Genomic DNA, 27854 nt, shown 5'->3' on the forward strand with positions numbered 1-27854 from the left:
TTAGAATATTTCTTATCATACTTAAGGTCTGTGTTTATGCTAATGTTGGAGGGTATAATGATGCAGGTCCGACCCCCTCACTTTCTGTCATATCCTGAACCAGTTTTTCAGGTTAAATTTTAGAGTGCCCTGGCAGAGGAGGATGTCCATTCAGATGGTTGGGGGGGCCTTAAAATTTTATTTTGGGTTTACAGTAGTTTAGTCTTTTATGAGAATGAAAGCCCGGGGTATGGCTGGCTGGTTAGTGTGGGTTGGAACTCCACAGTTTATTTGTAGCCAGTAGAGACAGCTTAGGTTTGGGATGACTCTGCCTAATCCATTTCCTGTGGAATTGTTCCCCGTCGTGGTAGGCACTGAAGGGTCTGAAGAGCTACCTTATTGAGTGGTTCATTTTTAACTTTTCCTAGTCCTTAGAGCTCCTAGATGTGTATATAAGTCTAACGCCATAGGGATTCCCCTTATAGGGTAGTAAATGGGAGGTGAGGGTAATTACACTGATGTGTATAGTTCTCAGAATGAAAACTGTGTCACAGTCCAAGTCTTTAATGGCTTGGTTCAAGAATGCGATGCTTGGGAGAAAACATCTTGGTGGACAGTCTGAATAAATTGGGAATCATAACTTTTATGGAGTTTTGATAGATATTGAGAATACTGTACATTGTTTGGAAAGGAAATTCAGTGGAAAATGGAGAATTGAATAAGTATGGAGCGAGTCCTATCTAAATAACCTTCGTTAAACTGTAAATCTTTAGATCTATTTTCTTTTTTGTCCTTACAAAAACTATATCTGACTAGAATTATTCTGTGTGATTGGTACATGGATATTTCTACTACTATTACTCTTTATAACCTTCACACTGTTAGAGACATGGTTTTGCATTAATTAAACATTTTATCGAAAAATATTACATCTCTTATAAAAGGGTACATATGTAAAAAGAGAACAAATTTTCGTTCCATTGCAATTTCTCTGAGGAAATTAAAAAGCTGCCTTCAAAATAAGAGGCTAAAACAGAAATGATTCTAAAAGTTAATGTCCTAATGATCAGCAGAAGATGGCAACTTCAGTTAGGTAGAGAAAAACTTGTGAGTGGCTATGGTAACTTAGAGAAACTTTCAGTTTAGTAGGGAAGAAAAACGTATCATGGAAGACGTGAGCATATTGATGCTAAAACAGTTTTACCTGCCACTGAAATTTATGCTCTAGAGGGAAAAGAAGACTATCTCATCGTTCTTGAGGGAAGCTGCTAGGATAGCAATGGCCCATGACTGTTTCACTGGGGAGAGTATGAAATAATCTTTAAACTCAAATAAATGGACCAAATTAAATTTGTCAGTATAGATTTAGTAAAATAAGATTGCTAGCCAATAATTACAGAAAGAAAAAGTACCACATTTGTTCACAAAGTCCAATATTTTGTTTGTTTAAAACACAGCTTTGAGTGGAGCTGTTACCTATTTATGTAATTTTTCTTGTTGAAATGAACAAAATAAAATTCCCTAAAAACTGTAGTAAAATCAGAGAATTGTACACCTCCTTACCAGAGACTATAAAGCATCTATTGAATATTGTGAAACTGGGACCAGGTCAAAGGAGGATGTTGAGCATATCTTCTGTAATCTCAAACTTAGTCTAGAACTCCAAAGGACCTACCCAATATTTTACCTGGAAAGATAAGAAATAAATATTTGAATTAACAGGTCACCCTATTGAAATTCACGTATAAGTACACATTATATGTGTATGACAATGTTCTTGGTGACATTGTTCATAATAACCAAATTTTGGAAACTGTTCCAATATATATGAACAAGGATTTGCTAAATAAATTATGCTTTATTCACACAACGGAATACTATATAAAGAAGTAACTGTGTATAAAAGAACCTACAAACATGTTCACATTCTATTAAGTGGAGAAATTTATAGAGGAGGATATATACTATGGTTCCATTTTTACAACTTCATATATGTGTACATAGATGGATTTAATGTACAGGTGTATATATGCGTTCTCTGCCTCTCTAGTCCTCTCTCTCTGTGTCTCTACAAACGTGTACATGTGTGCACACAAATACACAGAAAGGAAATGCTATGGTTTGAATATTCCCTCTAAAACTTATGTTGAAACTTTATCTCCAAGATGGCAGTATTCAGAGGTATGGCCTTTAACAGGTGATTGGAACATGAGGGTTCTGCCCTTGTGAATGGATTAATCCACTGATGGATTATCATGGAAATAGAACTGGTGGCTTTATAAGAAGATAAAAAGAGACCTAAGCTACCATGTTAGCATACTTAGTCCCCTTGCCATGTGATACCCTGCGCTACTTCAGGACTGCAGAGAGTTTCTACCATCAAGAAGGCCCTCACCACATGTGGCCCCTCAATCTTGAACTTCCCAGCCTCCAGAACTGTAAGAAATAAACTTTATTTTTTTAATAAAATTTCAGGTATTTTGTTATAAGCAACAGAAAACGGTTTAAGACAGGTGCCATGAGTGAGAGTGAACCTCCAGAGTTTATGATCATTTGATGCCTAGGAGCTGTGTTGGACTTGACATAGCCAAACCTTGATCCGACTGTTGATGGCCTACATGTGATATAGGAAATATATTGGATATTGTGATTGTCTTTAATCAAACCATAAAGCTAGACCACACTGCTTTAGGCATAGACAGAATTTCCTCTAAAGGTAATATGTTGCCACTGTCAGATTCAATGTATGAATATGAAATAAAGACCTAGAAGGCAGTCCTTACATTGATTATGAATGAAGAAAAAAAATACTCCTTCCAGTATCTGGGGCTGGTGAAAAATTTGGCCTTGATCTCCACCTTGTGGAGAGATGTGGAGATGCTCTAAACACTTCCAGTGATTGGAAGGTGAGCTGTCTGAAGCCAAGTGAAGGCAGAAAAGGAAGACAGACAGGAGAGTCAACTTGGTAAGAGACTCTGGGATTGGTCTGTGCCTGAATAGTTATAATTATATTCAGTGTAGCATTTTCCTTCTTATACTCCAATACTTTCAGTAAAATCTTACAAATGCTTACCTTATGCCCACTCTTAGGATTAAATAGAAAAGAGGCCATCCTGTTGGTTTCACAGCAGTCACCCATGAAGAACACCTGTTCCTAGGACAGATAATTGCCCAGGGTTTAGCACCACCAGAAGCAGGAACATGCTACCATCACAAGACGGGAGCAGAAGATCTGAGAGGCTTGTTCATGAGCACATGTGGGGGTAATAACATTAAGGATAAATCATCTGAAGGCTCTATAAATGGTGAAACCCTTTTAATTAACAGTATTTACCTGAGGACAGGACTCAGTGAGGTAAATATGATTTTATGTGGAGTCTTGCAATAAGTTTGTCTCCCAGCCTCCAGCCACTCCAGCCCTAATATACATATACCCTTTATACTTCTAGACCTTTTAAAGCATGCATCTGATCCTATTGTCACTGCTCAAAATCATCAATACTTTCCCTTCTGCCTGCAGAATAGATTCCAAATTCCTTAAACTTTCATTGAAAGGCCATTGTAGATTACAGTGTTAGATTAAACACAACATATATTTACAACCTCAGCAATCTCTATACATCTTTTCACAATCTTTAGGTATATGAGAGTCCTAGCTGTTCTACAAAACCTGACAGTGTAATTTGGCAAACATAGTAATTTTGGCTTTTATCCAGCTTGGCCCTGCTGGTTTTTTTTTTTTCAAGAGGTCTGAGTCTGCATTGGTTACCAAGAGTTTCTTAGTCAAGCCCTACCTATATGGCAGTCAGTAGGAATTTCTGCCAGAGTATGGTGAACCAATCATTGAGGTTCTCCAGTCCATCATGGATTATTCAGTGAGAGAGTAAAAGTAGATGAAGCATCATCAGTTTACCACCATCTTAACCTAGAAACAAAAACACAGTAAAAAGGAAAGGACACTAAAAGAACCAACCAGCAAACAAAACAACCAGTATTCCAAGTGAGATTTATTTTTTTATGTTCTATTTTTCTGTTAGTGGCCTCTTAAGTTGCAAAATATAACTGAATATGAATTAAACTGTAAATACATAATTGACTCATTTATCTATTTTTCTCAGAGACAAAGGCATAGTGCTAGTTTTCTTTGAAAACATTCTAAACCATGCTAAAACATGTCCAGTTTACAACCGGCCTTTAGAATTTGTATAGGGCTGATTTTCTGCTTCGAAACTGATGCTATTATGTCTCTTCCAGCTTTACTAAAAAGGATTTTGTACTGTATGTTTATATCAGATCTAAAGCCCTCACAAAACATGAAGACATAATTAAATGTAATCATTTTTGCTGATTCTCTGGACATGGTCCTAATGTAGATAAAATTAAGACCTCATTCATAAGAAAAGTTGGTCATTCATCCAGTGTCTACCTATGATCATTGTTGTCCATACACTGACTTAAAATTGCCCCTTCACGATTCATGACACAGCACTGTCAACAACTTCACATGTGTTTTCACACTCTCGTTCTGCTTGGATCCTCACTAAATCTTGTGACGTACTCAGAGCAGATTCGGGTTTCACCTGACACACCCATGTAACTATTCTGAAGAGAAGTTTGGTATTCTCTAGCAAAATCAAAGATGTGCCCACCCTATGACCCAGCAATTCTAGGCATATGCACAACAGAAATTCATGTGCAAAAGGAGAAATGTTTAAGGATATTTTAGAACAAGAACTAAAAAAAAAAAAAAAAAAAAAAAAAAAGAAAAAAAAATCCCAAATTGACAATTACCTAAATATTCATTCTTTGGGAATATATACATTGTAGTACAGCCACAAAATGGCATTTTATATATCCATATGAAAAGGTCACAAAAATAGAGTGAAAAAAGCAGGATACAAAAATACTGGCATAGTACATGATATGGGTAAAAATTCAAAACACAAAAACAATATATATTTTGGGGATACATATATAGTGAAAAAATAAACTAATAGGAAGGACATATCAACTACAGTTCAATGACAATGGAAAAAAATGGGGTTGGAATAAAATAAGAACTAAAAATATCTCTCTTTTTTAATTTCCTTCACAAAAAAAAGGGACAAAAGAAGGAGAAGAGGCAGCAGCAGTAGCAGTGTGGCTTGGGAGTCAGACACACTGATTTAAGATGTGACTCCTATAGGACCTTACAGTTACTTTAAACCCTTTCCACTCTCTGGACCTGTTTCATACTCTGTACAAATGAGGAGGGAGACTAGATAATCTCAAGGCCCACACAGCTCTTAAATTCTGTTTTTCTGTCCTTACCACCAGTCCTTGTCTGTATATGCTTATGTTCTTAATTTCCATATACCCAGTTAACAATCTTCTGTACATCTAAGTAACAAATTGGCATTTCCTCTCCTGGTACAGAATGTTACGGGCATTAAAAATTAAAAAAAAAAAAAAAGAAACATATTAGTTAATTTTTTTTTTTTTGTAAGTGCCAGAAAATGAAAGCAATATATTGACTAATAATACTGGACAAACAGAGGGAAGAAGAGGCCTAAAGTCTCTCTAAATCCATAGATTCAGGACTGGTACAATGGCTCACACCTATAATCCCAGCACTTTGGGAGGCCGAGGTGGGCGGATCACCCGAGGTCAGGAGTTGGAGACCAGCCTGGTCAACATGGTGAAACCCCGTCTCTACTAAAAATACAAAAATTATCCGGGCATGGTGGTGGCTGGTATCTGTAGTCACAGATACTTGGAAGGCTGAGACAGGAGAATCATTTGAACCCTGAAGATGGAGGTTGCAGTGAGCCAAGATCACACCACTGCACTCCAGTCTGGGAGACAGAGTGAGACTCCATCTCAAAAAAAAACCAAAAAAAAAAAAAAAACAAACCAAAAAAAAACTGCAGATTCAAATGTTATAATCATGATAAAGTTTTTGTTTGTTTGTTTCATTTTGTGATTTGGTTTCCCCCTGTGGGTACCTTTATTCTTATGCATATCTTCTCTATATACTTTCAAAGGTGGCCAGCTAAAGGTCCAGATTTATGACATTATTAAGGTAAACTTTATCAATGGATAAAAAGTTCCTCAGCTTCAAATCCCCAAAACTACAGCTCTAAACTCTCTTATAATTCCTATCATGGCATAGATGAGCACTGCAGATATTAAACTGGTTTCTGGATTTTATACTTATTTCCTATCTGCATTTTCCTGCAAGAGTAATATTCACTCACTGATTTATGGTAACATTTTTTTACACTTAAATATCCCATTGCACTTCACAAGTGTTTCTTTGCTCATTACATGACTAGAGCATCACAAAAAGCCTGTGAGGTGCATGGCTTGTCAGTACCATACCCCACCCTCAATTCCCTGTGCCTTTCATTTTGTTTCAGGAATTAATGGATCCAAAAGGAAGATAAGTTGACTGACTTCCTCATGTCTCACAGGCAATAGGTGATAGAATTGGAGCAAGAAGGTTCTCCATTATCTGTTGCTTCCCTCTGAGTTTGTTCACAATGTACAGCTAAGTGATAGGTGAGAAAACATCTTTGTTGTCCTGAGGCTGTCCAGAGATGGACACTTGACTCCATGGTTACTTGGAGAGGTACTACATCCTCTCAGGGTAAATGGGCTCACCCTGGACAGCATCACGGACCACCCAGGATCATGATGGCATTCTCAGGGCCAGAAGCAACATATGGAGAAACCCCTTATCCTGAATGCATCCAGGTCAGGCTTGAGCTATAACTTCTGCCCAGATTCAGGGGAGCTGGAGCAGGAAGTTTAGGGTCTGGTGTTGGGAGCCCAAGGTTGGAGTTCCAGCCCCACTGCTGATTGGCTTGGGGGATCTGGGAGACCTGCCACTTCCCTTCTCAGTTTCTTCTTGTGAGAAAAGAGAGGCAAACATCTGACCTCACAGAAGCACTGGAAGTTATCATCTGAAAGAATGGCCATAAGATTATTACTGTCACCTCAGTTCTCTTCTCCAGTGCTTCTGTGGACCCTCGTGGCAAATCCCTTCTACTTGTCTTGAGAAGAAAATACCCAGGGCCAGCATTGCTTCTCTCAGCCAATCAGTTAGTCAAAAAGTACTTTCTGATGCCCCAGAAAGAACCTTGTCCGTGCTGGGCAACATCTAGGATATAGAGAGGAATTCAACACACAGCTGTTGCCTCTGAAGAGATCACAGAGAAGCTGTCATTCTGGGGAAACAGGAGGTACCAGTAAATACTGTAACAAAGGGATAAAAGATATAAGAGTACAAAGGAGTGATCAATCGACCAAGCTGTGGAATTAAGTAAAGACTTCAGATATGAAATGTTTAAGTAAGTCCTGTTTCCACCCAGGTAACGCAGTGAGAGGAAGCGCATTCCAGGCAGGAGAAACAAGTGCAAAAACCAAGAGACTTGAAACAACTTGGACTGTTGAAGGAAATGGCCTGAAATATAAGGACCAGGGAGTCATAGTAAATAATGCAGTAGTAAATAGTTAAGCTACAAAGGTAGAAAAGAGCCAGATCATGAAGGGCCTTGAATGCTGGGCTGAAAAAGTGGTCTTCATTCCAGGCAAATTATGTAATGCTCTCATGCAGTTTAGTGACCCCATTTGTCATGCAAAATTACAAACTGCATTTTCATTCTGTGAAACTATCCACTTTAAAAGGCATCATCAATTTCAGACAATACTGATATGTTAATATTTATTCCAAAACCTGCCTTTCCTTGTGCAGGGTGATAAGTTTTCAACAGTCACTCTTGAGACATCTGTTCTTTTCGTGCCCTCCAGCTGGTGGTACTCATGTGTGCAGGGTACTCACATTTTAGTGAATGAGGGGAAAAAGGAGAGTGAGAGAGAAGGAATAAGAGGTGAGGATTAGAAAACTTTGAGATTCTCTACCCTTCCCCCAGCCATCCCACTACTCTTCAGTTCTTTTCTCTCTTCCCATGCAGAATGGAATCTCCTAAGAAACAGTCACAATCTCATACAGGGTAACTGATAGCATGCCAAGTGTCTGAGGTTTTGGAAAGAAGTGGGCCAAGTACCATTTGAATTACTGTGTGGGTGAATCTGATAGTTTGTGTGCAGTGATTTGTCTACTTCAGTGTTTAAGCAAGGGAGGCCCTAAAGCCAACGAACATCCACAGTTATCAACAAATATTCAGCAAATAATAAATCAACAGATATCCATGGGAATCAACAGTTTCAATAGACCTGAGTGAGTGTGATGAGCAAAGGCTCTGCAAGGTCAGTACTATGCCAGGGTGGGGCTTGACTACTGGGGACCCCGCTGAGGCCATCTGCACGAGAAATATTTTGTGTTCCATACTAAATGCTGGTAAGAAGAGGCCGATCACCGAATGATAGCATCTGGGTGGTGCTTGGCTATGTATGTGTAATAGAGGACTGATATAATAGAGCTGTAGGTTAACTAGGGCTCTCCTTTCATTGGCCCTGACTTCCTTCTTTTATTTTAGTTTTTTAGAGATGGAGGTCTCACTATGTTGCCCAGATGGGACTTGAACTCCTGCACTCAGGGATCCTCTCACTTTAGCCGTCCCAGCAGCTGGAACTACAGGCACACACCAGCGCGGCCCTCTAATTTCCTTCTTTAATTAGTCAACCAAGCTTTGAGTTAGGCTTTCAGAGCCCACCTCCCCTCTCTCTCATTCACGAAGGCACTGTTTTGTGACACTTGCTCCATCCATTCCATTTGCTTTCTGCTGTGTTATAGGGTGCAAAGAGGAGATTAAAAAAATAACCTCTTACCTTCCAGATGTTTGCTGTTGGTCTCCTGGTCTCATTCATAACATTGGGGTGGGGTGAAGGAAACCATACTGTCCCTCAAAATCTTTCCAGCTTTAGAGATGTCTGAGGAAGAAGTGAGTTGCTGGTGCTCACACCGGTGGACACATTACTTTGATACAATGAAAAGAAAGTCATGTATAGGTTCTTGGTGGTGGGCAGGTTTATTCAAAGGAGCTGTAAAGCAAAAAAATACAGTGGAGGAGCTGACATTTCAGGTTAAGTGAAAAAAAAAAAATTGTCACAAAGAGATTTACGGGGAGGAGGGAAACCAAAAAGGACTTCCAAGACATCACACTCTTCGTTTACCTCCTACCTCACTGATGGTGACTTCTCAGTCTCTTGTTTTGTCTCCTCTTCTCTCTGATCTCTTTAAGACCCAGGGCTCTGTGCATGGTCATCTGTTGTTCTCTATGTACACCTACTCCCTAGGGTGATCTCATACTGTCCCATGGTTTTAAGTATCATTTACATGGAGAAATTTCCAACTTATGTATCCAGCTTAGTCAGACCTCTCCCATGAACTGCAAACTCCAATAACTGCTCAACAGCCCCACTTAATGTCCTAAAAACACCTTCAAACTCAACTTGTCCAAAACTGATTTCCTAGCCTCTCCTCTTCCTAGAACCCATCCAAACCACAGCCTTCCTCATCTCTATCAGTGGCAACTCCATCTTCCCAGTTTTTTTTTGGAGCCATCCATGACTCCTCTCTTTCCTTACATTTGTGAGAAAATTCTACTTACTCTTCCTTCAAAATATACCCTCAATTTAAATACCTCTCACCACCTCCATTGTTACCTCTCAGATATCATAATCTCACATATGGGAATACTGCGATACTCTAACTAGTTTCCCTGCTTCCTCACTTTCTCCTTTATAGCCCATCCTTAAAACAGCAGAGAGATTTTTTAGAAACATAAATCAGGTCAATTATCTGCTGAAAATCCACAGTGGGTTTGTGGACATGGGATGCAACACCCAGGTTATGCTTCAGTGATGGACTTATCATGCTGCTTCAGCTCTCACCCCCATTAGAGATTGCCTCAGGTGCTGAAAGCAACCTTGCCCAAGGCTACATCCCTTCCTGGGGCAGCCCACATCCAAAGAGTGATTAGTGTAGGGGTTGAAAGGCCTGTAAATATTACCCCAACTCTGAACGGCCATTCTAGTTCCAAAGCTTCCTGTGGGTGTGGTTGACACTGTCACTGAGTCTTTTTCAGAGCTTCACTTTCTTTGTGCTCCTGCTGCTTTCCCATTTATTCCCCAGGTATTGATCCCAAGGGCACTGCTTAATAAATTTTCTACAAGATTAACTTTGTTTCTGGGTCTGTTTCCTGGGAAAACCCAACTTGTGACAGGCTCCCCATTTCATGCGGAGTAAATGTCAAGTCTTAAAAATGCCTTATATTATTTAGACCCTTACTTCCTCTCTGACTTCTCCTGTGTCTTTCTCCTTCACCTATGTAGCTCTAGCTAAATAAGCCTCCTTGTTAGTCTTTGAACATGCCAAAGACACACTTATCTCTTAGGCCCTTTCCTCTAGTAGTTCCTTTTGCCTAGAATGCTCTTTCTCTAGATATATGCTTGGCTAACTCACTTCCTTCATTTCTTTGCTCAAATATTACCTTCTCCATGAAGTCCACCCCAATCTCCCTATTTACCGTGGTGATCTACCACTTCCCTTCCCTCTTACCTTGTTCTAATTTTCTTTTTTATAACAGTTATCACTTTTTGACATCCCACATAATTTACTATGTTTTTTGTTTGTTTGTTTGTTTGGGGGTTTTTTTAGTGTTAGCCTCCCCTTGCTTGAATGTAAGCTCCACGAGGCATCACTGAATTCTTTGTTCATGAAATATCCCAAATGCCTAGTTAAAGTGCCTGGAACAAAGTAGGCACTGAATACATTTGTTGAACAAATGAATGAATAAAGTAAATTTAACAGTAGGAACAAAGTGTATGTAGAAAGAGGGTGATAGAGAGGGAAGAATATGAATGGGTCATGGAGAAAAATCACAGCTATGAATCACTTCTCCCTTGGTGCTAATGTTTCTTTCCCATTTCTTTATACAAATATTAGGAAAAAATGATAATTAGAGCATTACTTGGCATCAAGGGACCTAGTTTCAGTCCAGCACTCTTACTAGCTGTGTGACCCTGGTTTCCTTTTTCTCTTTAAGCTTAATCTCCTTATCTGAAAAATGGAGGTAGTAACACTCAGCTTCCAGTATCCTGTGAAGATTAAGATGTGCCCAGCACATACTAGGTGTCCAACAAATGTTTACTGACATCCCGACATCCTCCAAAGGCAAATGATTTAAACTAATAATGCAAATGTCTTGTAGTATATGCTTGAAAATGTAACCAGAAAAATAGGTATACACATTCATTACATTATATGTGACCTTCAACTTTATGTTATGTACCTGTTTCATAGATTTGGGGTAGAGGAAGAAATCTGCCCCATTTCCATTTAATCAGTGACCTCTTAGCTACTTTACTTGCTTTCTAGGATAGCAACAGAAAAACATATTTAAGGCCAGGCACGGTGGGACATGCCTGTAATCCCAGCACTTTGGTAGGCTGAGGCAGGCGGATCACCTGAGGTCAGGAGTTCGAGACCAGCCTGACCAACATGGTGAAACCATGTCTCTATTAAAAATACAAAATTAACCAGGTGTGGTGGTGCCTGCCTATAATCCCAGCTACTCAGGGAGGCTGAGGCAGAAGAACTGCTTGAACCCGGAAGGTGGAGGTTGCAATGAGCCACGATTGGGCCATTGCATTCCAGTCTGGGCAACAAGAACGAAACTCAAAAACAAACAAACAAAAACCATATTTAAAAACTCCAAAAAAAAAAAAAAATACCAGAAAACAACAGAGGTATAGTGTTAGCTGTGCAGAACAGTAGAGAAGAATCACAGGCCCTAGGTTTCAATGTTAAACACATTACTGAATTAATAGCTATGGATAAATGACATTAGGTATTCCAGCCTTTCAACTTGTTTTTTTCTCTCTAGAACACTCCTTCCTCAAATCATTGCATGGGCTGGCTTCGTTAGTTATTTGCTAATCCACTCAGGCCTTCCTCTGAAAACCTTTTGCTGAAGTAGTTCCCTTATTTCAGTTCATCTCTATCCATTGCTCTGCCTTTTTGTTCTTCATACAACTTATCACTCTCTGAAATCATACAGGTTATTTAGGTTATTTGTCTACATCTTTGTTGCTTTTCTCCCCTCTATGAGAATGTAAGCTCCCTGACAGAATGGACAGTATCTATCTCATTCGTGACTATTGGGCAAATGCATCAAAAAGTAGCTGAATGAATGAATGAATGAATGATTGCATTCAGGATAATAACCCTGCTCTCTTAACTGTCCAGTAATGTTATAAAGATTAACGAGCTCTCTGGGAAAACAAACTCAGTTCTTAGCAGAGATTAAAAGAGCTATGTACATCCAAAGAATTATTTAAATAATTTCTTTCACATTTCAGTAATAGAATTTCTAGACCTATATTCACTAGTTAAATGTCACTGGAGCATTGCTAAATATAAAGGTTAACCAAAAGGACATGTGGTTTACCCTCTTGAGAATTAAAGGGAATTCACCTTTATTAAGCATCTGTGCTGTACAATGCTACATGCTAAGGATATAGTTTCTCATATACCTCTAAACAGAACTGAGTAAAGAGTGTTACCCTCACTATCAAGAAGAGGAATAGACTCACAAAGATTAAGTAACTTGCTAGTACAGAGCTAGTAAAAGCTGGAATTAATGTCGAATCAGCTGACTTTATTGTTTTTTTTCGCTTATTCCATCCTTTCTTGAGGAGCATGTGGCCCTCAGATCTGTGATTCTTAGGTCAAGATCAAGCATACCATCTCCATTGTTGAAATGGGCTTATTTGAAAACAGTGAAAGAAGAAAACAAAACTTTGCTAGTTTAGTCACTGGTTTCGTGAAATCCCAGTGGAAAGAGACATGGATAATTTGGAACTTTGTATGATTTGAAAAGCCAAGTTTTTTGCCCCAAATTAAGCTTAGTGAGAACAAGGGCAAGCAGATGGAAGACATATTAGGAAATAAGACTAGGGGCAAGAAAAACCTAATTTTCTAGATCAGTGTTTCCTAATCATTACTGATGATAAAGAATCACCTGGGGTATCTTGTACATCTGTCCCAGGTCCCTTCCCAAGAGATTTTGATTCATTACATCTAAGATAGGGCTCGGCAATTTATATTTAACAATTGCTCCAGGTAAATCTTATCAGGCAAGTATAGGAAATAATAACTCTGACCTCACTCAATTGCCACCTATAAATCAGTGATTTTCAATGTGGGGTCCCAGGACCAGCAGCATCAGTCTCATGTGGGAACTTGTTATAGATATAAGCCCGTGGACCCTATCCTAGACCTGCTAAATCAGAATCTCTGTAAGAGGGCCCCAGAAATTTGTATTTTAACAAGTTCTCAAGGTGATTCTGATGTGTACTAAAGTTTGAGAGCTACTGTACTAAATAATCTCTAATTATAGCCAATAATTAGAAAACCTTCGATTGTTCAACCCCCAGGTGCAAGAAGTAGCATAAGATGAAATAGAATGACCAGTTCAACCCCCAAAAAGGGCATCCACCCAAGATATGCCTCCAAGGGAGAATGTCTCAGAGAACACAAAGAGGTATTTGACCAAAAGAGTCACTCAACTGCTAGGATAGGTAGTCCTTGTCTAACAGGTTATGATATATGCTTTGGACCAGAAACTACTATGCATTGTTTCCTATTTCCTCCCTTTTTCAAATGGTAGTTTTGATTATATTTTTCTGGTTATCTCCTCACTACTGTATACTGGGTGTGTTGAGAAGAGTAGTTTATAATTTAAGTATAGATGACCAGACTGCTAGGAAGATGGATCTAAAGATGGCTGCATATCAACTAGGGATCTTGAACTTACTGCTAAATGCAGTAACTGGATAAGACTTCAAGTTTTTCTCCTTTGGGGACATGAATTTATCACACTTATGTGTGGCATTTTTTGAAAGAGGATGTGTAGGAAGAAATGTGTCCATGGATGCTAGGTATTCAAATGAAGAAGCTATACTAGATATTTGTGATTGGTGAATAGCATTCATTCTTCATTTCCCCAAAGCCCTTGATTCTACTGGAAATCCACCTGGTTCCAGAGAGATACATCCTAGGGCAGGGGTTCCCAACCCCTGGGCCACTGACAAATACAGGTCCATGGCCTGCTAGGAACCAGGCCGCACAGCAGGAGGTGAGCTGCAGGTGGGTAAGCAAGCGAAGCTTCATCTGTGTTTACAGCTGCTCCCCATCACTTGCATTAACACCTGGGCTCTGCCTCCTGTCAGATCAGCAGTGGCATTAGATTCTCATAGGAGCATGAACCCTATTGTGAACTGTGCATGCAAGGGATCTAGGTTGCATGTTCCTTATGAGAATATAATGCCTGATGATCTGTTGCTGTTTCCCATCACCCCCAGATGGGACGGTCTAGTTGCAGGAAAACAAGCTCAGGGCTCCTACTGATTCTACATTATGGTGAGTTATATAATTATTTCATTATGCATTAGAACATAATAATAGAAATAAATTGCACAATAAATGTAAGGCATTTGAATCATCCCCAAACCACCCCTTCCCCTCACCCATCCTGTCTGTGGAAAAACTGTTTTCCATGAAACCAGTTCCTGGTGCCAAAACAATTGGGGACCACTGCCGTAGAGAGTTTAGGGATGGAACACATGACCTGCTAAGCCAATCAGTGTATTTCATCCCTGAGATTTTAGTGATTGGTCAAAGTATCTGACCTAAGCCAGCAGAGAATACATCATAGGACACAGGCTATCTATCTTTCTCTAGATTGGACTGCTGTAGCCTGGAACTGCTGGTCCAATTTTGCTACCATAAGAAAACACAGCCTGAGAATGAAACTGACACACAGAAGGAAAATCCTAAAGAATCATAAACACTGATCCTGAGCCCCAATTCAAACTATGCCTGAAGCCCATCTGAGCTCTGGATTTTTTTTTTATTTATATTGATCAATGCTTGGTAACTGTTTAAGCCTGTTTGAAATGGGTTTCCTGTTACATGCAGGCAAGTTCTGTTAGAAAAGGCAAATCAAAGCTATAAATATGAATTTGCATATGGCAGTAGATAAATAATTGTTCATTTCGTTTCTGGATTAATTATATAGTACCTTAACTTTCCCCACAGCTTCAATATAAATTGGTTTTCCTTTTAACTTCCCTCAGTAAAAATATATTGGCCTCTCTCAAGAAGTTCCTCTCACAGAATATATTATGTTCACATATATTTCACATTCTATTATCGAGAAAAATTGGACTGGCAGAAATTGTGGGTTGGTAGGGTCATGTAAGTTTTCATTAAACTGGGTTAGGGTTTGAAGGTTTGAATTAATTATACCTCCTTCCCTTCCAGATTATGAACCAATTAAAAAATATACACAGAAATCAAATAGGGATTAAGATATCAGCTTTAATATATTGTTCAGTGAAAAAAGCAAAATTCAGAACAGCATGTATAGTATGCCACCATTTGTGTAAAAAAAAAAACCTGATACACACATACCCACACACAATATGCTTGTAAATACATGGAATATCTCTGGAATGATACATAAGTAACTGGTAACAGTTGTTACTTTTTGAAAATGGGACAGGGGAACTGAGGCCAGGGGTGAGAAGGAGGAAAAGAAACTTACTTTTTAATTGTATACTCTTTTGTACTGTTTGACTTTTACCATAGGCATGTGTTATTTTTCTAAAAAACAATTTATATATTAAAACTGTAAAAAAGAATAAAAATAGATACCAGCTTTATAGCTGATAGAGCTGGATTGGAGAATACGGCTTGGACCTGAGGCTGAAATGAACTTCTACCATAAGTCTAAGGACTTTGGGATCCCCCACCCCAAGGAGAGATAGTTGGGTCTACAAAGCAGATGTTTACCCAGCCATGTAGTGAAGGACTGCAGTTTTTCCCACATCTTGCTGTGTGGAACAAACTCAAGATCCAAGAGCCGCCTAAGCTGCCTATCCATTATAACAATTTTCTCAATCTCATCAAGTTATTCCTCCTCCCAAGCATAAGATTGAATGAGTGTAAGAGAAGATAGGTGGAACTTTCTTCCAAACATTTTTGAGAGATGCAAGTCTTTTCCTTTTCTTGAGTCAGGAGCATGGAGAGAGGAAGAGGATAGATCCCATCACACCCTTGTACATTTTTATTCTCTTAAGCCACAATGGTTAACGCTCAAGACTCTGGTCAACAAACAGGGCTGTGGCTGTCCCCTTCCAGGGAGTCCAACAGTATGTTAGAAAAGTTCTGCTCCCATCAATGTAAGATTGGTAAGCAGTTCTGTTTTTGCCCCCAACAGGCTCTGAAATAAGTCAAAATAGAACAGTAATTAAATTAACTCCAAGGCTACATTACACCCTAGGCTGAAAATTTGATCACAATTGTAGCCCTAATTTACAATTATGTCCAGCCATATTTCCTGACATAGCTGACAACAATTATACAATGACTCCCAAAGATAGCATTAAAATACTCCAAATAATACAATATCAACAACATAATAAAAATGCCTTAGTTTGAACTGTATGACCTCGCCCCCACCCCATCAACTATTAAACTCCAAGGGAAAAAGGACTGCTCAAAATTAAATTTCTAATTCAAAGTCCAAAAGAATTAACGTCCAAAATTCTGCCTTTCCAATTTCTCGTTTTTCGCATTTCAGCCATATAGATCTCACAAAGATGTCTGCCCAGATATGGGGTTCCTTCAGCAGCTGCAGCCTTGGCTGTCTTCCTCTTGACTGGGTGTAGTTCCTTCAGGACCTCAGGAGTTGAATTAATCTAACCCCACAATTGCATATCATACATATTAAAGAGTCCAAAGGGTCAATAAGACATAAGATTATCACAATATCAACCTCACATCAAAAAAATTAGAAAGCACACTAGTCCCCAGACACTAGAACAGTTTTTTAAAGCAAATGTATGACCCCAGGACTTAGAACATAGGGCAATACAGACTCACATTGCTGTTGTCAGTCAAACATCATAGTAGACACTTAGTGGCATTAATAACCAAAGTAGACAGATAAAACATAGGAGAAAAGAGAATATCTTCTTTGTTTCATCCTCAGCAGGATGCCAATCTGTGCCGGTAGTCTGGACTCCATGACCTGTGAACTTAAACTAATTTGGAAGATATCTTGCAGTACAGTCCCAATATGATTGTACTGCCTTGAGTCCCAGCCCCAAATGTGCAGAAGTCCATGGCCTTATTAGGCTGTTACTCCTATGGAGCTTCTGTGAGAACCCCAGTGAGAAAGCATTGGTTTTGGCCAGGTGCTTCTCTCAAAAACCATACTTATATTTCAACTTTTCTTTCCTAGGCTTTGGTTAACCTCCACCAATGCCTCTTTAATAATGGAAAGCTCAAAGGCCCTTCCATTGTTTTCTTTTCTGCCACAGTAGAACTCACCCTCATGTGCATATGAGTTTCTTAGGGACAGCCAAGAAACAGGATAGAGTTAAAAATCAAAACACTAACAAAAATCTATTAGATTTCTATCTACCAATGCCAGCACTTAAAACATGATTAAGCCTACAGATTACCTACCACTGACTGTGTTCCAAGTTCTGCTGGGATACCACAATAGATGAGCCCACCAGTCCCTGCAAGGAAGTATAGCCTGCTTTCAGCCATTCTTGGTTCTCACAAGTGCCTTGCCCACTTAATATGCTGGGACTCTGAAGTCTCCTAAGAATCAAATCTAAAACTTCTGAGTCTTTCTTAGCACAGCAAAGAAATCTGTATCTCAGCTTGATTCTAGGTTTCTGTTCTTTCATTTTGAGGTTCTGGACAGATCTGTCAACCCTTGCCAAACTCAGCCTTTGCCTTGTGACTGAGGATTCTAGCTAGAGCCTGGCTTAATGCTCCTCTGGGCTGGCAAAGACTACTTGTGCTAAAGTCTGCCTGCACAGCTTGTATCAGTTAAAACCCACTCCATGTCTGCAGATACCAGCCAGAGCTATTGGAGACAAGAGAGACCCTAATGCCACTGATGACTAAAACCTTTCACTTAAGCTCCACCAGAAATCTGAATCTCTCCACTTGGAGTTTGGTCCCTAAATGCTTGTCTTCTTATCAGTTTTGCGAAGTTTCTCAGCCTATGCTTAGGTACTAAAATGCAAAGTAATTACCTTCTTAAATCTAAAACAGGTGAGCAATAGGTGAAAGAACCAGAAAGAGAGCAAAATTATTAGCCTTACTTTTAGTACAGTTAGAATTGAGAATGCAACTTGAACAAGAGACCAAAATGGGCTTCCCACTCTTTCCCAAGTTAGATTTTTGAAGCCACCTGGGGGAGATTTGAGATTGCAAAGACACTTACCCAGCCAGTCACATGGGGTATCTCAGCAAGCTTCACACCTCAATGAGTGTAGAGTCCAAGTGCCAAAAAGAATGAGGTGAGAGGTGTTCAGCTACCTTTAATCTATTAACACCACCCAAGATAAAAAAAAAAAAAAGTATGAGCCAATGGATGTCAGGTTTCATCCTTCTCACTAAACAGTTAAATTGTGGACAGGAACCAGTGAAAAGGTTGGACAGATGGGCAAAAGGTTTCTTCCAAAAACATATGAGAGGGCAGAAGTTCCAATTTTTTGCCAAGCAAAACGTGCAAAAAGGGAGAAGATGGTTCTTACAAACTGGAAAGCAATCAAGACTTTTTGTGTCTACAGATTTAGAGTCTCATATATTTGGCAAATTTCAAGATGATCTCTAAGATGTTTTTACCAAATCGTAGACATAGATATGGAAATCATCATCAAATTTGATGAAGTAAACAGAGGGTTTTGCTTCTACCTGATGAATGACCATGCCAGTTCTCTTGGAGCCATCGTCTTTGGCATACTCCACCTGTTTGCCTACCAGGCTGTCTATGACTTCTCCTGGCTCCCTCTCTGCGGGAGGAGAATCATTGGAATCTTGAAGGATGCGGAGGTCACCGTCTTTATAATCATCTAAGAGCTGGTACATATATAATACAGGATCTTTCTCATAGGTAATGTAAAACCATGTGTTCATGACAGGTGCCTGAGCTAAGACCATCCCCCTCCATTCATTTTTGGAACCTTCCTCTGTCTCAAAAATATGTTCCACTGCTTTGCCAACCATTATTTCTGCCAAGTGTGTATCACTGATTCTAGATGATGCAACTCTATTAGGAAGGACTTCAAGTGATGACACTCTTTCATCTCTGTGAAGTTCCAATCCATAAACACAGTCAAATCCATCATATTTGATAAGATACAGAGAGGGATTTACAGGTACCTGATCCAGAACGGTTCCTTTCCACTGTGTTAGAGGTTCATCTCCATCTTTCCATCCGTGCTGAATTCTACAGCCCACGATGTTCCTCCGAGGCTGGGAGATGGGTCGGCTCCTATGCTTCTTGTGTGCAGCCTTCCTCTTCATCATGGTAACAGACACGCTGCCGTGGCCAGCGCCTGTCCCAGACCGCTGCCCTGCAGCTGCCTTTCCAAACGGGGTCTTCATGCCTGCGTGGAGGAGCACAGTTGCCAGGTGGACCGAGAAAGGAAATTAACAAAATCAGTGCATAACACGGAGACCTTTTTCTCCTAATCAGCGCACCCCGTACACCCACGCCCGTTTTTCCCGAAAGCTACATAGCAAAGCTGGAAATCAAGGCACCCTGGCTGAATGCCTGCAGTAACCTTCCTCCCCAGCTCAGTCTGGCTAAGCTAGAGCAAGAGATCTGCGGTTCGGTAAAATAGTAAGCATTTCCCCATTCCCCTCGCCCTGCTTCCAACACTACCCGGCCAGGAGGCGCAGATTCCCCACCGTCCCGGATTGCGGGCCTCAAGTGCCCAAATCGGACACCTCGCCGTAGCCTCAGCAGTGAGCCTATAGAGAAGGAATATCAGCGGGCTAGCAGCCCGGTGCTTGCAAAAGCTGGGAGAGGATGATCCGTAGGCAAGGAGTGTCTCTAAGAGGGCGGCGGGGCAGGCGAAGAGGACCGTGGCGGCGTCCCTTGCTCTTGGCTCCTGCGTCCTCCGCCTTCCTGTTGGCGGTGGCAGTGGCGGCGGCCGCAGCCCCTCTGCCACATCCGACTCGCTCTAGTCGCTGCCGCGCCGCAGTCTCCTCCCTCTTTTTCTAGCGCAGCTTCCGGCCAGTAGAGAGGCCTCCTCTTCCTGCCAAAACACCGCGCGGCGCTCCTCCCCCACCAACCTCTACCACAGCCCTGGGCGTGGAAGGTGCTCTTAGGCTCTTGGTCCCTCAGCTTCCCCCAAATCAGAAGCTGGGGATCCCACAACCACCTCTCTCTCACTGCATAAGTTTACCTCCCTTGGCTTAGCACTCCCCCCTCCCCCCACCTCACCTCAACTCTCAGCGCCCCTGCCCCATCTGCTTTCCACCCTTCCGGAATTGGCACTTTCCTTTTCCCTCCCTCCCCGCGTCCCCCCACCCGCCATTGAAGGGGATTTGTTGTAGGACAAGAGAAATGCGCTAGTGCTCAGTGTTCAGGCTGCCATCTTGACCCAATCTACGTAATTTTTACTGACTTGTCATTCCCAGACTTAACTTCTTGAGGATTTCTTTTCTTTTCCCCTGATTGCAAAATAATTGCATGCACAATATTGACACTGTAAAATTCAGAAAATTGGCATGAAGAGAAAATAACTGTAAGCCGGCCTCCCATTTTCCAGGGCTCACAGTGAAATAATAACACTCAGGATTTCCTTTTCCTTTTTTCTAAGCTCTTACAAAGCTTGGATAATTTTGCATACGCACTTTCATGCCCTGCCTATTTGCATATAGAATAAACATTTGCTCAGTTTTTTAGATATTTTCTGAGAACATGTTTTGTAGTAGCTTCATAAAATTCAGCATTAGGATTTTTCATAATTTTGCCGTTGCCTCCTATCTTCAGACGTTTAATTTTTAAATACCTATAAATTGTGCTTTCTCATGAGTTATTCTGTTCACTTGAACAGAATAACCTAGACACTAAACTTATAACTCAGAACAATTGCTATAATTAAAACAGGATTTTGTGAGATCATAAATCTGTGGAGAAAGACATTATAGAAATGATTCCGTCGTTTTTATCGTTACAGCCATCCTAGTGGGTATGAAGAGGTATCTTATTGTGGTTTTATTTTGCATTTCTCTAATGACTAATGAGAATGAGCATCTTTTTGTGTGCTTGTTGGACATTTGTGTATCTTTGGAGAAATGTCTATTTCAAGTGCTTTATTCATTTTTTAATTGAATTGTTTGTAGCAGGGCTGTTAATTGTTCTTTTTAAATTCTGGATAGGAGAACCTTAAAAGATATATGATTTGAAAATATTTTATCCCGTTTTGTGGGGTGTCTTTTCACTTTCTTGATAGTATTTTTGATGCACAAAAGCTTAAAACTTGGTTGTGCTTTTGGAGTCACATCTAACTAAACGTTGCCAAATCCAAGTTCATGAAAATGTACCCCTATATTTTCTTGTAAAATTTTGTTTGTTTTTAGCTCTTATATTTATGTCTTTGACTCATTTTGAGTTAATTATTACATATGGTGTGATGAAGACATGGTGTGATGAAAGGGGACCAAATTCATTCTTTTGCACGTGGATATCCAGTTGTCTCAGCACCTTCTGTTGGAGAGACAATTCTTAGCTCATTTAATTGTCTTGGCATACTTGTTGAAAATCAATTTACTACAGATGTATAGGCTTATATCTGGACTCCTAATTCTATCTCATAGAATTGTATGCGAAAACCATGTTTTTTATTTATCCTTATGCAAGAGCCACATTTATTTTTTGATTACTGTAACTGTGCAGTGTGTTTGAAATCAGTAAGTGTGATTTCTCTGAAAATATTATTACGATTTTATTAGCTACCCATGGTCCCTTTTTTTTTTTTTTTTTTTTTTTGAGACGGAGTCTTGCTCTGTCGCCCAGGCTAGAGTGCAGTGACACGATCTCGGCTCACTGCAGCCTCCGCCTCCTGGGTTCAAGCGATTCTCCTGCCTCACCATCCTGAGTACTGGGGTTACAGGCGTGTGCCGCCATGCCCAGCTAATTTCATGGTCGCTTTCGACTCCATATGAATTTTAGGATTGTCTTTTCCTTTTCTGAACAAAAGGGCCATTGGGATTTTGATAAGGGTTGCACTGACTCTGTAGATAAACTTGGGGAGTATTGTTATCTCAACAATATTGCCTTACAATCCCTGAACACAGAGTTTCCAGAGGACATAATTTCCCACGAACAGAGTTTCCTATGAACACTGGGTATCTTGGAATTTATTTAGATCTTCTTTAAATTATTTCCGCAATGTTTTGTAGTTTTGGTTAGATTTATTTCTAAGTTATTTTATTCTTTTTGATGCTATGGTAAATGGAATTATTCACTGTGATGTTGTGAAATATATATTTACTCTTTGATCTCCTTTTCTGGCATACAGCCCCTAAAACCCTTGAAGTATCCTGAGCGATAAGAGTGTCTTTTGTATGCTAATAAGATGACTGATGATTGGCAGACCCTAGATATCTTCAGGATGTGGGCTGTTCACTGGAAAGACCAGGGCATGATTAGAAGATTGGAGCAGAGAGGAGTTAAAGGTTGAATCGATCACCAATGGCCAATGATGTCTACATAATGAAGCCTCCATAAGAACCCAAAATAACAAGGTTAAGAGAGCTTTGGGATAGCTGCACACCTGGAGGTTCCTGAAGGGTGCCTCACTTGAACAGGGCATGGAAGCCTGGTGCCCCATTCCACATACCTTGCCCAATATATCTTTTCCTTCTGGGTGTTCATCTGTATCTTCTGTAATATCCTTTTCAATAGATGGGTAAATGTAAGTGAAGTGTTTCCCTGAGTTCTGTGAGCTTCTCCAGCAAATTAATTGAACGAGAACCCTGATTTATAGTTGTTCTGTTAGAAGTACAGATCATAACCTGGAACTTGTAATTGGCATCTAAAGTGCAGGGCAGTCTTGTGGGATTGAGCCCTCATGATTTCTTTCTTTTTTTTTTTTTTTACAAACTAAACTGTCATCTCTTTATTCAATAAGATGTGTCTTTACAAGTTTAAAAAGACTGGACACCATTATTCTTTATGAATAATGCAGATAACCATTTTTAAAAACATTTTACTTCATCGGGCATGGTGGCTCACACCTGTAATCCCAGCACTTTGGGAGGCCAAGGCAGGGGCAGATCACGAGGTCAGGAGTTCAAGACCAGCGTGACGTGACCAATATGGTGAAACCCCATCTCTACTAAAAATACAAAAATTAGCCAGGCGTGGTGGCATATGCTTGTAATCCCAGCTACTTGGGAAGCTGAGGCAGGAGAATCACTTGAATCCGGGAGGCAGAGGATGCAGTGAGCCGAGATCGTGCCACTGCACTCCAGCCTGGGTGACAGAGCAAGACTCCATCTCAAAGAAACAAACAAAACCACTTTATTGACTGTATTGTGACACGTTTATTAAGCATGAACCCCTATCAGTACTCCTAAACTGTAAACAATAAGGAACTAAGGGGTCAAAAGAAACACATTAGGGATCATATTAATAGACAAAAAACTTTACATTTTCTTATTGCATTTACACAACACACAATAAGCAAAACTGAATGCTTTCTAAGCAAACATTTTTGCATATACTGCCTTCTCTTTCTCTTTCTGTGACTTTATCTTTTGTTTGACTTTCAACAGTTCTGCCTGGATAGCTTTATCTTCTGGTGCTATCTCCTCTGCTTTCTTAAGATCAGCCAATGCTTGATCATATTCTTTTAATCCTTGCCATCCTTGAGCTCTGCGGTACAATGCTTTGGTATTTGATGGGTCTATTTCAAGAGCCTCCAAACAACTGTCAATTGCTCCCTGCCAATTTGACATCTTCAGTTTACAAGCACCAATATTCAGTACACAGCTTAAAGCTGTAGGTTGCAGTTTGGCTCTATCTGCTGTCTCAATAACAGCCTTTGAACTGTCCACATATCTTAAAACTTTTGCATATTTTTTAATGGCCATCTCCCAGTTCTGGGATTTGAAAAAAGTATTTCCAATATTTTTTAAGTCTTCTGTTATTAATAAAATTTTATCTACATCTTTTAAATCTATATCCGCATCCTCAGGGAAATCTGGATGACTGCCGCCAGAGCCATCTTTTGGGAATATTCCCCAATCATCTCCTTCCTTCAATTCTCCACATTCTGCAATAATGCACAATTTAGCAGGTTTTTCACCTTTCACTTCCACATTTTCCAATATCCTTGTCACTCCTATTCCTTTAACTACTTGGCCAAACACCACATGTTTCCCATCCAAATGAGGAGTTGGAACTGTTGTTATAAAAAACTGAGAACCATTTGTGTTGCAACCTGCGTTTGCCATGCTCAGTAAACCCTCCCAATCATGCTTATAATGGAAATTTTCATCTTCAAATTTTTCACCATAAATACTTTCTCCACCTGTCCCATTCTGATTTGAGAAGTCTCCACCCTGAATCATAAATTTCTTAATAATTCGATGAAAAAGGCATCCTTTGAAATGGAGAGGTTTCCCAGTCGTGGGTCCAATGCCTTTTTGTCCTGTACACAGTGCACGAAAATTTTCCGCAGTTTTGGGTACAATATCTGCAAACAATTCTAAGACAATTCGACCAACTCGCTCCCCTCCGATGTCCACGTCAAAGAAGACTCGAGGGTTACTGGGGTTGGAGGGCTTGACTTGGGGGGACGGATGCGACATCTCGACTGGCACATGCATTTGGACGCAGATCCTCGTGGCCGCCCAGCAACTCAAACTCCTCCCTCATGATTTTTAAGCATTGATACTGTATCTTGTCTTAGTTCAGGCTGTTATAATAAATTACCATAGAATGAGTGGCTGAAATAATAAACATATATTTCTCACAGTTCTGGAGGCTGGAAAGTCCAAGATAAGAAGTACAGGCCAATTTGGTTCCCGGCGATAGGCCCTCTTCCTGGTTCCAAATGGCTGTCTTCTCATTGTACCCTCACATGGTGGAGAGCAGAGAGAGAGCTAGTTCTCTGGCCACCTCGTATAAGAGCACTAATCCCATCCATAGGGGCTCTGCCCTAATGACTTAATTATATCCCAAAGGCTCCACCTTCAAATATTATCACACTGGAGATTAGGCTTTAACATATACATTTAGGGGACAGGGCCACAAACATTCAATCCATAGCATATCCTGAAATTTGACTGAATCCTTTTAATTGTTTCAGTAGTTACTAATGGATTCCTTAGGATCATCTCTATATACAATGGTATAATCAGCAAATAAAAATAGTTTTACATTTTCCTTTCTAATATGGGTGACTTGTATTTATTTATTTTCTTGCTCAATTGCCCTGTCTAGAACCTACTGCAGTACAATGTTGAATGGAAATAGTGAGGGGGTATTCTTGTCCTCTTCTTATACTTAGGGGGAGAAGTTTCAGCCTTTGACTGTTAAATGTGAATTTAGCTCTGTTTTTTAGTCACATGTGTCTCTTATCTTGAAGAAGTTACCTTCTATTCCCAGTTTGTTGACAGGTTTATTATTATTATTATTAGAGGGTGTTGGATTTTGTCAAATGCTTTTTTGTGTCAATTGAGATAATCATTTTTTCCCTTCATCCTATTGAGGTATATTATTTTTATTAATTTTATAAGATTTTTTAATTGGAGTAAACTATACTATAACATAAAATTACCACTTTAAGAGTACAGTTTAGTGGCAGTAAGTACATGCACATTGTTGTGCAATCACCATTATCCATTTTCAGAACTGTTTTGTTATCCCAAACATAAAATATGTACCCATTAAAAAAATAATTCCCTATTCCTCCCTCCCTCAGTCCCTGGTAACTTCTTTTCCTTGGTGCCTCATACAACTGAAATCATACTATATTTGTTCTTTTATGTTTATTTCACTTAGCATACTGTCTTCAAGATTCATTTATGTTATAGCATTTATCACAATTTCATTCTTTTTTAAGGCTGAGTAATATTCCACTGCACCTATATATCACATTTTGTTTTTCAATTCATCTGACAATAGACAAAATGTTGTTTCCACATTTTGGCTATGTGAATGATGATGCTATGAACATTTGTGTACAAATATTTGTTCAAATCTCTGGTTTCCTTTCATTCGAGTATATACTGAGAAGTAGAATTACTGGATAATATGATAATTTAACTTTTTGAGGAGCTGCCAAACTGTTTTTCACAGTGGCTGTACCATTTTACATTCTCATCAGCAATGCACAAGTATTCCAAATTCTCCATATCTTCATTCACAGTTTTTATGTATTTATTTTTGTAATAGTCATCATAATGAATGTACAGTGGTACCTCATTGTACTTTTGACTTGCATTTCGTTAATGATTAGTGAAATTGAGCATCTTTTTATTATTTTATTGGCCATTTGTATCTCTGAGAAATACCTATTCAATCCATTTGCCCACTTTTTCGTTGGTGCTTGTTTATTATCATTAAGTTGTAGGAATTCTTTGTATATTCTGGATATTAATTTCTCATTGGATATATAATTCACAATTTTTGTCTAATTCTGTGAGTTGTCATTTCATTCTGTTGATGTCCCTTGATGCATTTATTTTAATTTTAATAGAGTCCAATGTATCTCCTGTTTCCATTCCTGTGCTCTTTGTGTCATAGCTGATAAATTGTTGCAAAATCCTATTTCATAATAGCTTTCTCTCATGTTTCCTTCTAACAGTTTTACAATTTTAGCTCTTATGTTTAGGTCTTTGGTTCATTTAAGACAGCATAGTGTAAGGTATATGGTGTATATGATGTAAGGTAAGGGTCCAATATCTTTCTTTTGCAAGTGTCCATGTAGTTTTCCCAGCATTGACTGTTAAAAATATTTTCTTTCCTCATTTAATAGTCATGGCATTCTTGTCAAAAATCACTTACATAAATAAGCAAGAGTCTACTTCACAGCTCTCTTTTATTCCATTGGTCTATATGTGTGTGTGTTTACACCAGCAGCACACTGATTTAGTGCTGTAGCTTTGTAATAAATTTGAAATCAAGAAGTGTGAATCCTTTTTGTTCTTTTTAAAGAATTTGTTTTCTTTTGTTTGTCTATTGTCTCTTGTGGTTCCATAGGAATTTTATAAAAAGTGTTTAAATTACTTTAAAAACCTTGAAACCTTATTAAGATTTTGATAGGAAATTCATTGAATCTGTAGATAGCTTTGGGTAGTATTGTCATCCTGAAAGACTTCTTTTAACATTTTTTATAGGGCAGGTGTAGTGGTAATGAACTTCCCTGACTTTTGTTTGCCCGGGAATATCTTAATTTCTCCTTCGATTTTGAAAGACATTTTTGCCAGATATTGAATTCTCAGTTGAAAGATTTTTTTTCTTCATCAGTCTATCATCCAATTGCCTTCTGATCTTTAAGATTTTTGCTGAAAAATTGGCTGAAAGTTGGAGAGAGGTGGAGCAAGATGGTGGGACAGAGCTCTCCTGTGATTGTCCCCGCACAGAAACATCAATTTGAACTATTTACAAACTAAAATATCTTCACAAGAACAAAGAAAACCAGGTGAGATGTCACAGTACCTGGTTGTAGCACAACAATAAGAATAGATGCATTGAAGAGGGTAAGAAGGACAGTTTTACATTATCCACATCATCTCTAAAAAAACTGCAGGCAGCACAGTATAAAAATATGTAACATCTGCTTGAAGGAAAGAGAGGGAAATGAGTACGGGAATTACCTAGGACCAGTTCCAGTCCCACTACAGTAAAACTCAGCACAAGACAGGTCCCATGGCTGCAGACTGTAGGTCAGTACCCACAGATTGATCTTCCAGCGTTGCCATGGTGCCAGGTGGGACCCCAGATCTCCAGACTTCAGGCCTGTGAGGTGTACTTGCTCTCTGACTCACTCCAGTGCCATGACAGGTAGAGCAGACCCAGGCTTTGGGCATTCCC

The 27854-nt window shown here is 39.5% G+C and overlaps 1 protein-coding gene and 1 pseudogene across 8 annotated transcripts; both read right to left on the minus strand.

The window, feature by feature from the left end:
- Positions 1–757: 757 nt before the first annotated feature.
- Positions 758–20007, minus strand: SPIN3 (spindlin family member 3). Of its 8 annotated transcripts, XR_013412572.1 has the most exons (5): positions 19709–20007; positions 19178–19404; positions 8752–8964; positions 3774–3904; positions 758–3133 (listed from the first exon to the last, which is right to left on the minus strand). XR_013412572.1 is itself a non-coding variant. In XM_077987806.1 (3 exons), the coding sequence occupies exons 2-3, from the start codon at positions 19400–19402 to the stop codon at positions 18626–18628; spliced, it is 474 nt and encodes a 157-aa protein (XP_077843932.1). In that variant the 5' UTR covers positions 19403–19404; positions 19683–20007; the 3' UTR covers positions 15288–18625. The 8 variants fall into 8 exon arrangements, 3 of the variants coding, with proteins under 3 accessions (XP_077843932.1, XP_014983039.1, NP_001247910.1); XR_013412571.1 differs by having other exon boundaries at positions 758–3904; XR_003725743.2 differs by lacking the exons at positions 758–3133; positions 3774–3904; positions 8752–8964 and adding exons at positions 15288–17034; positions 17462–17517 and having other exon boundaries at positions 18237–19404; positions 19683–20007.
- Positions 20008–23512: 3505 nt separating this feature from the next.
- Positions 23513–24625, minus strand: LOC705500 (peptidyl-prolyl cis-trans isomerase D pseudogene; annotated as a pseudogene).
- Between the last annotated feature and the right edge of the window lie 3229 nt (positions 24626–27854).

The sequence above is a fragment of the Macaca mulatta genome, chromosome X, assembly GCF_049350105.2.
Source record: "Macaca mulatta isolate MMU2019108-1 chromosome X, T2T-MMU8v2.0, whole genome shotgun sequence".
Lineage (NCBI taxonomy): Eukaryota > Metazoa > Chordata > Mammalia > Primates > Cercopithecidae > Macaca > Macaca mulatta.

What these genes read in the sequence shown, in the direction of transcription:
- SPIN3 (XM_015127553.3), bottom strand. Translation starts at nt 19,402, where the DNA reads ATGAAGACCCCGTTTGGAAAGGCAGCTGCAGGGCAGCGGTCTGGGACA.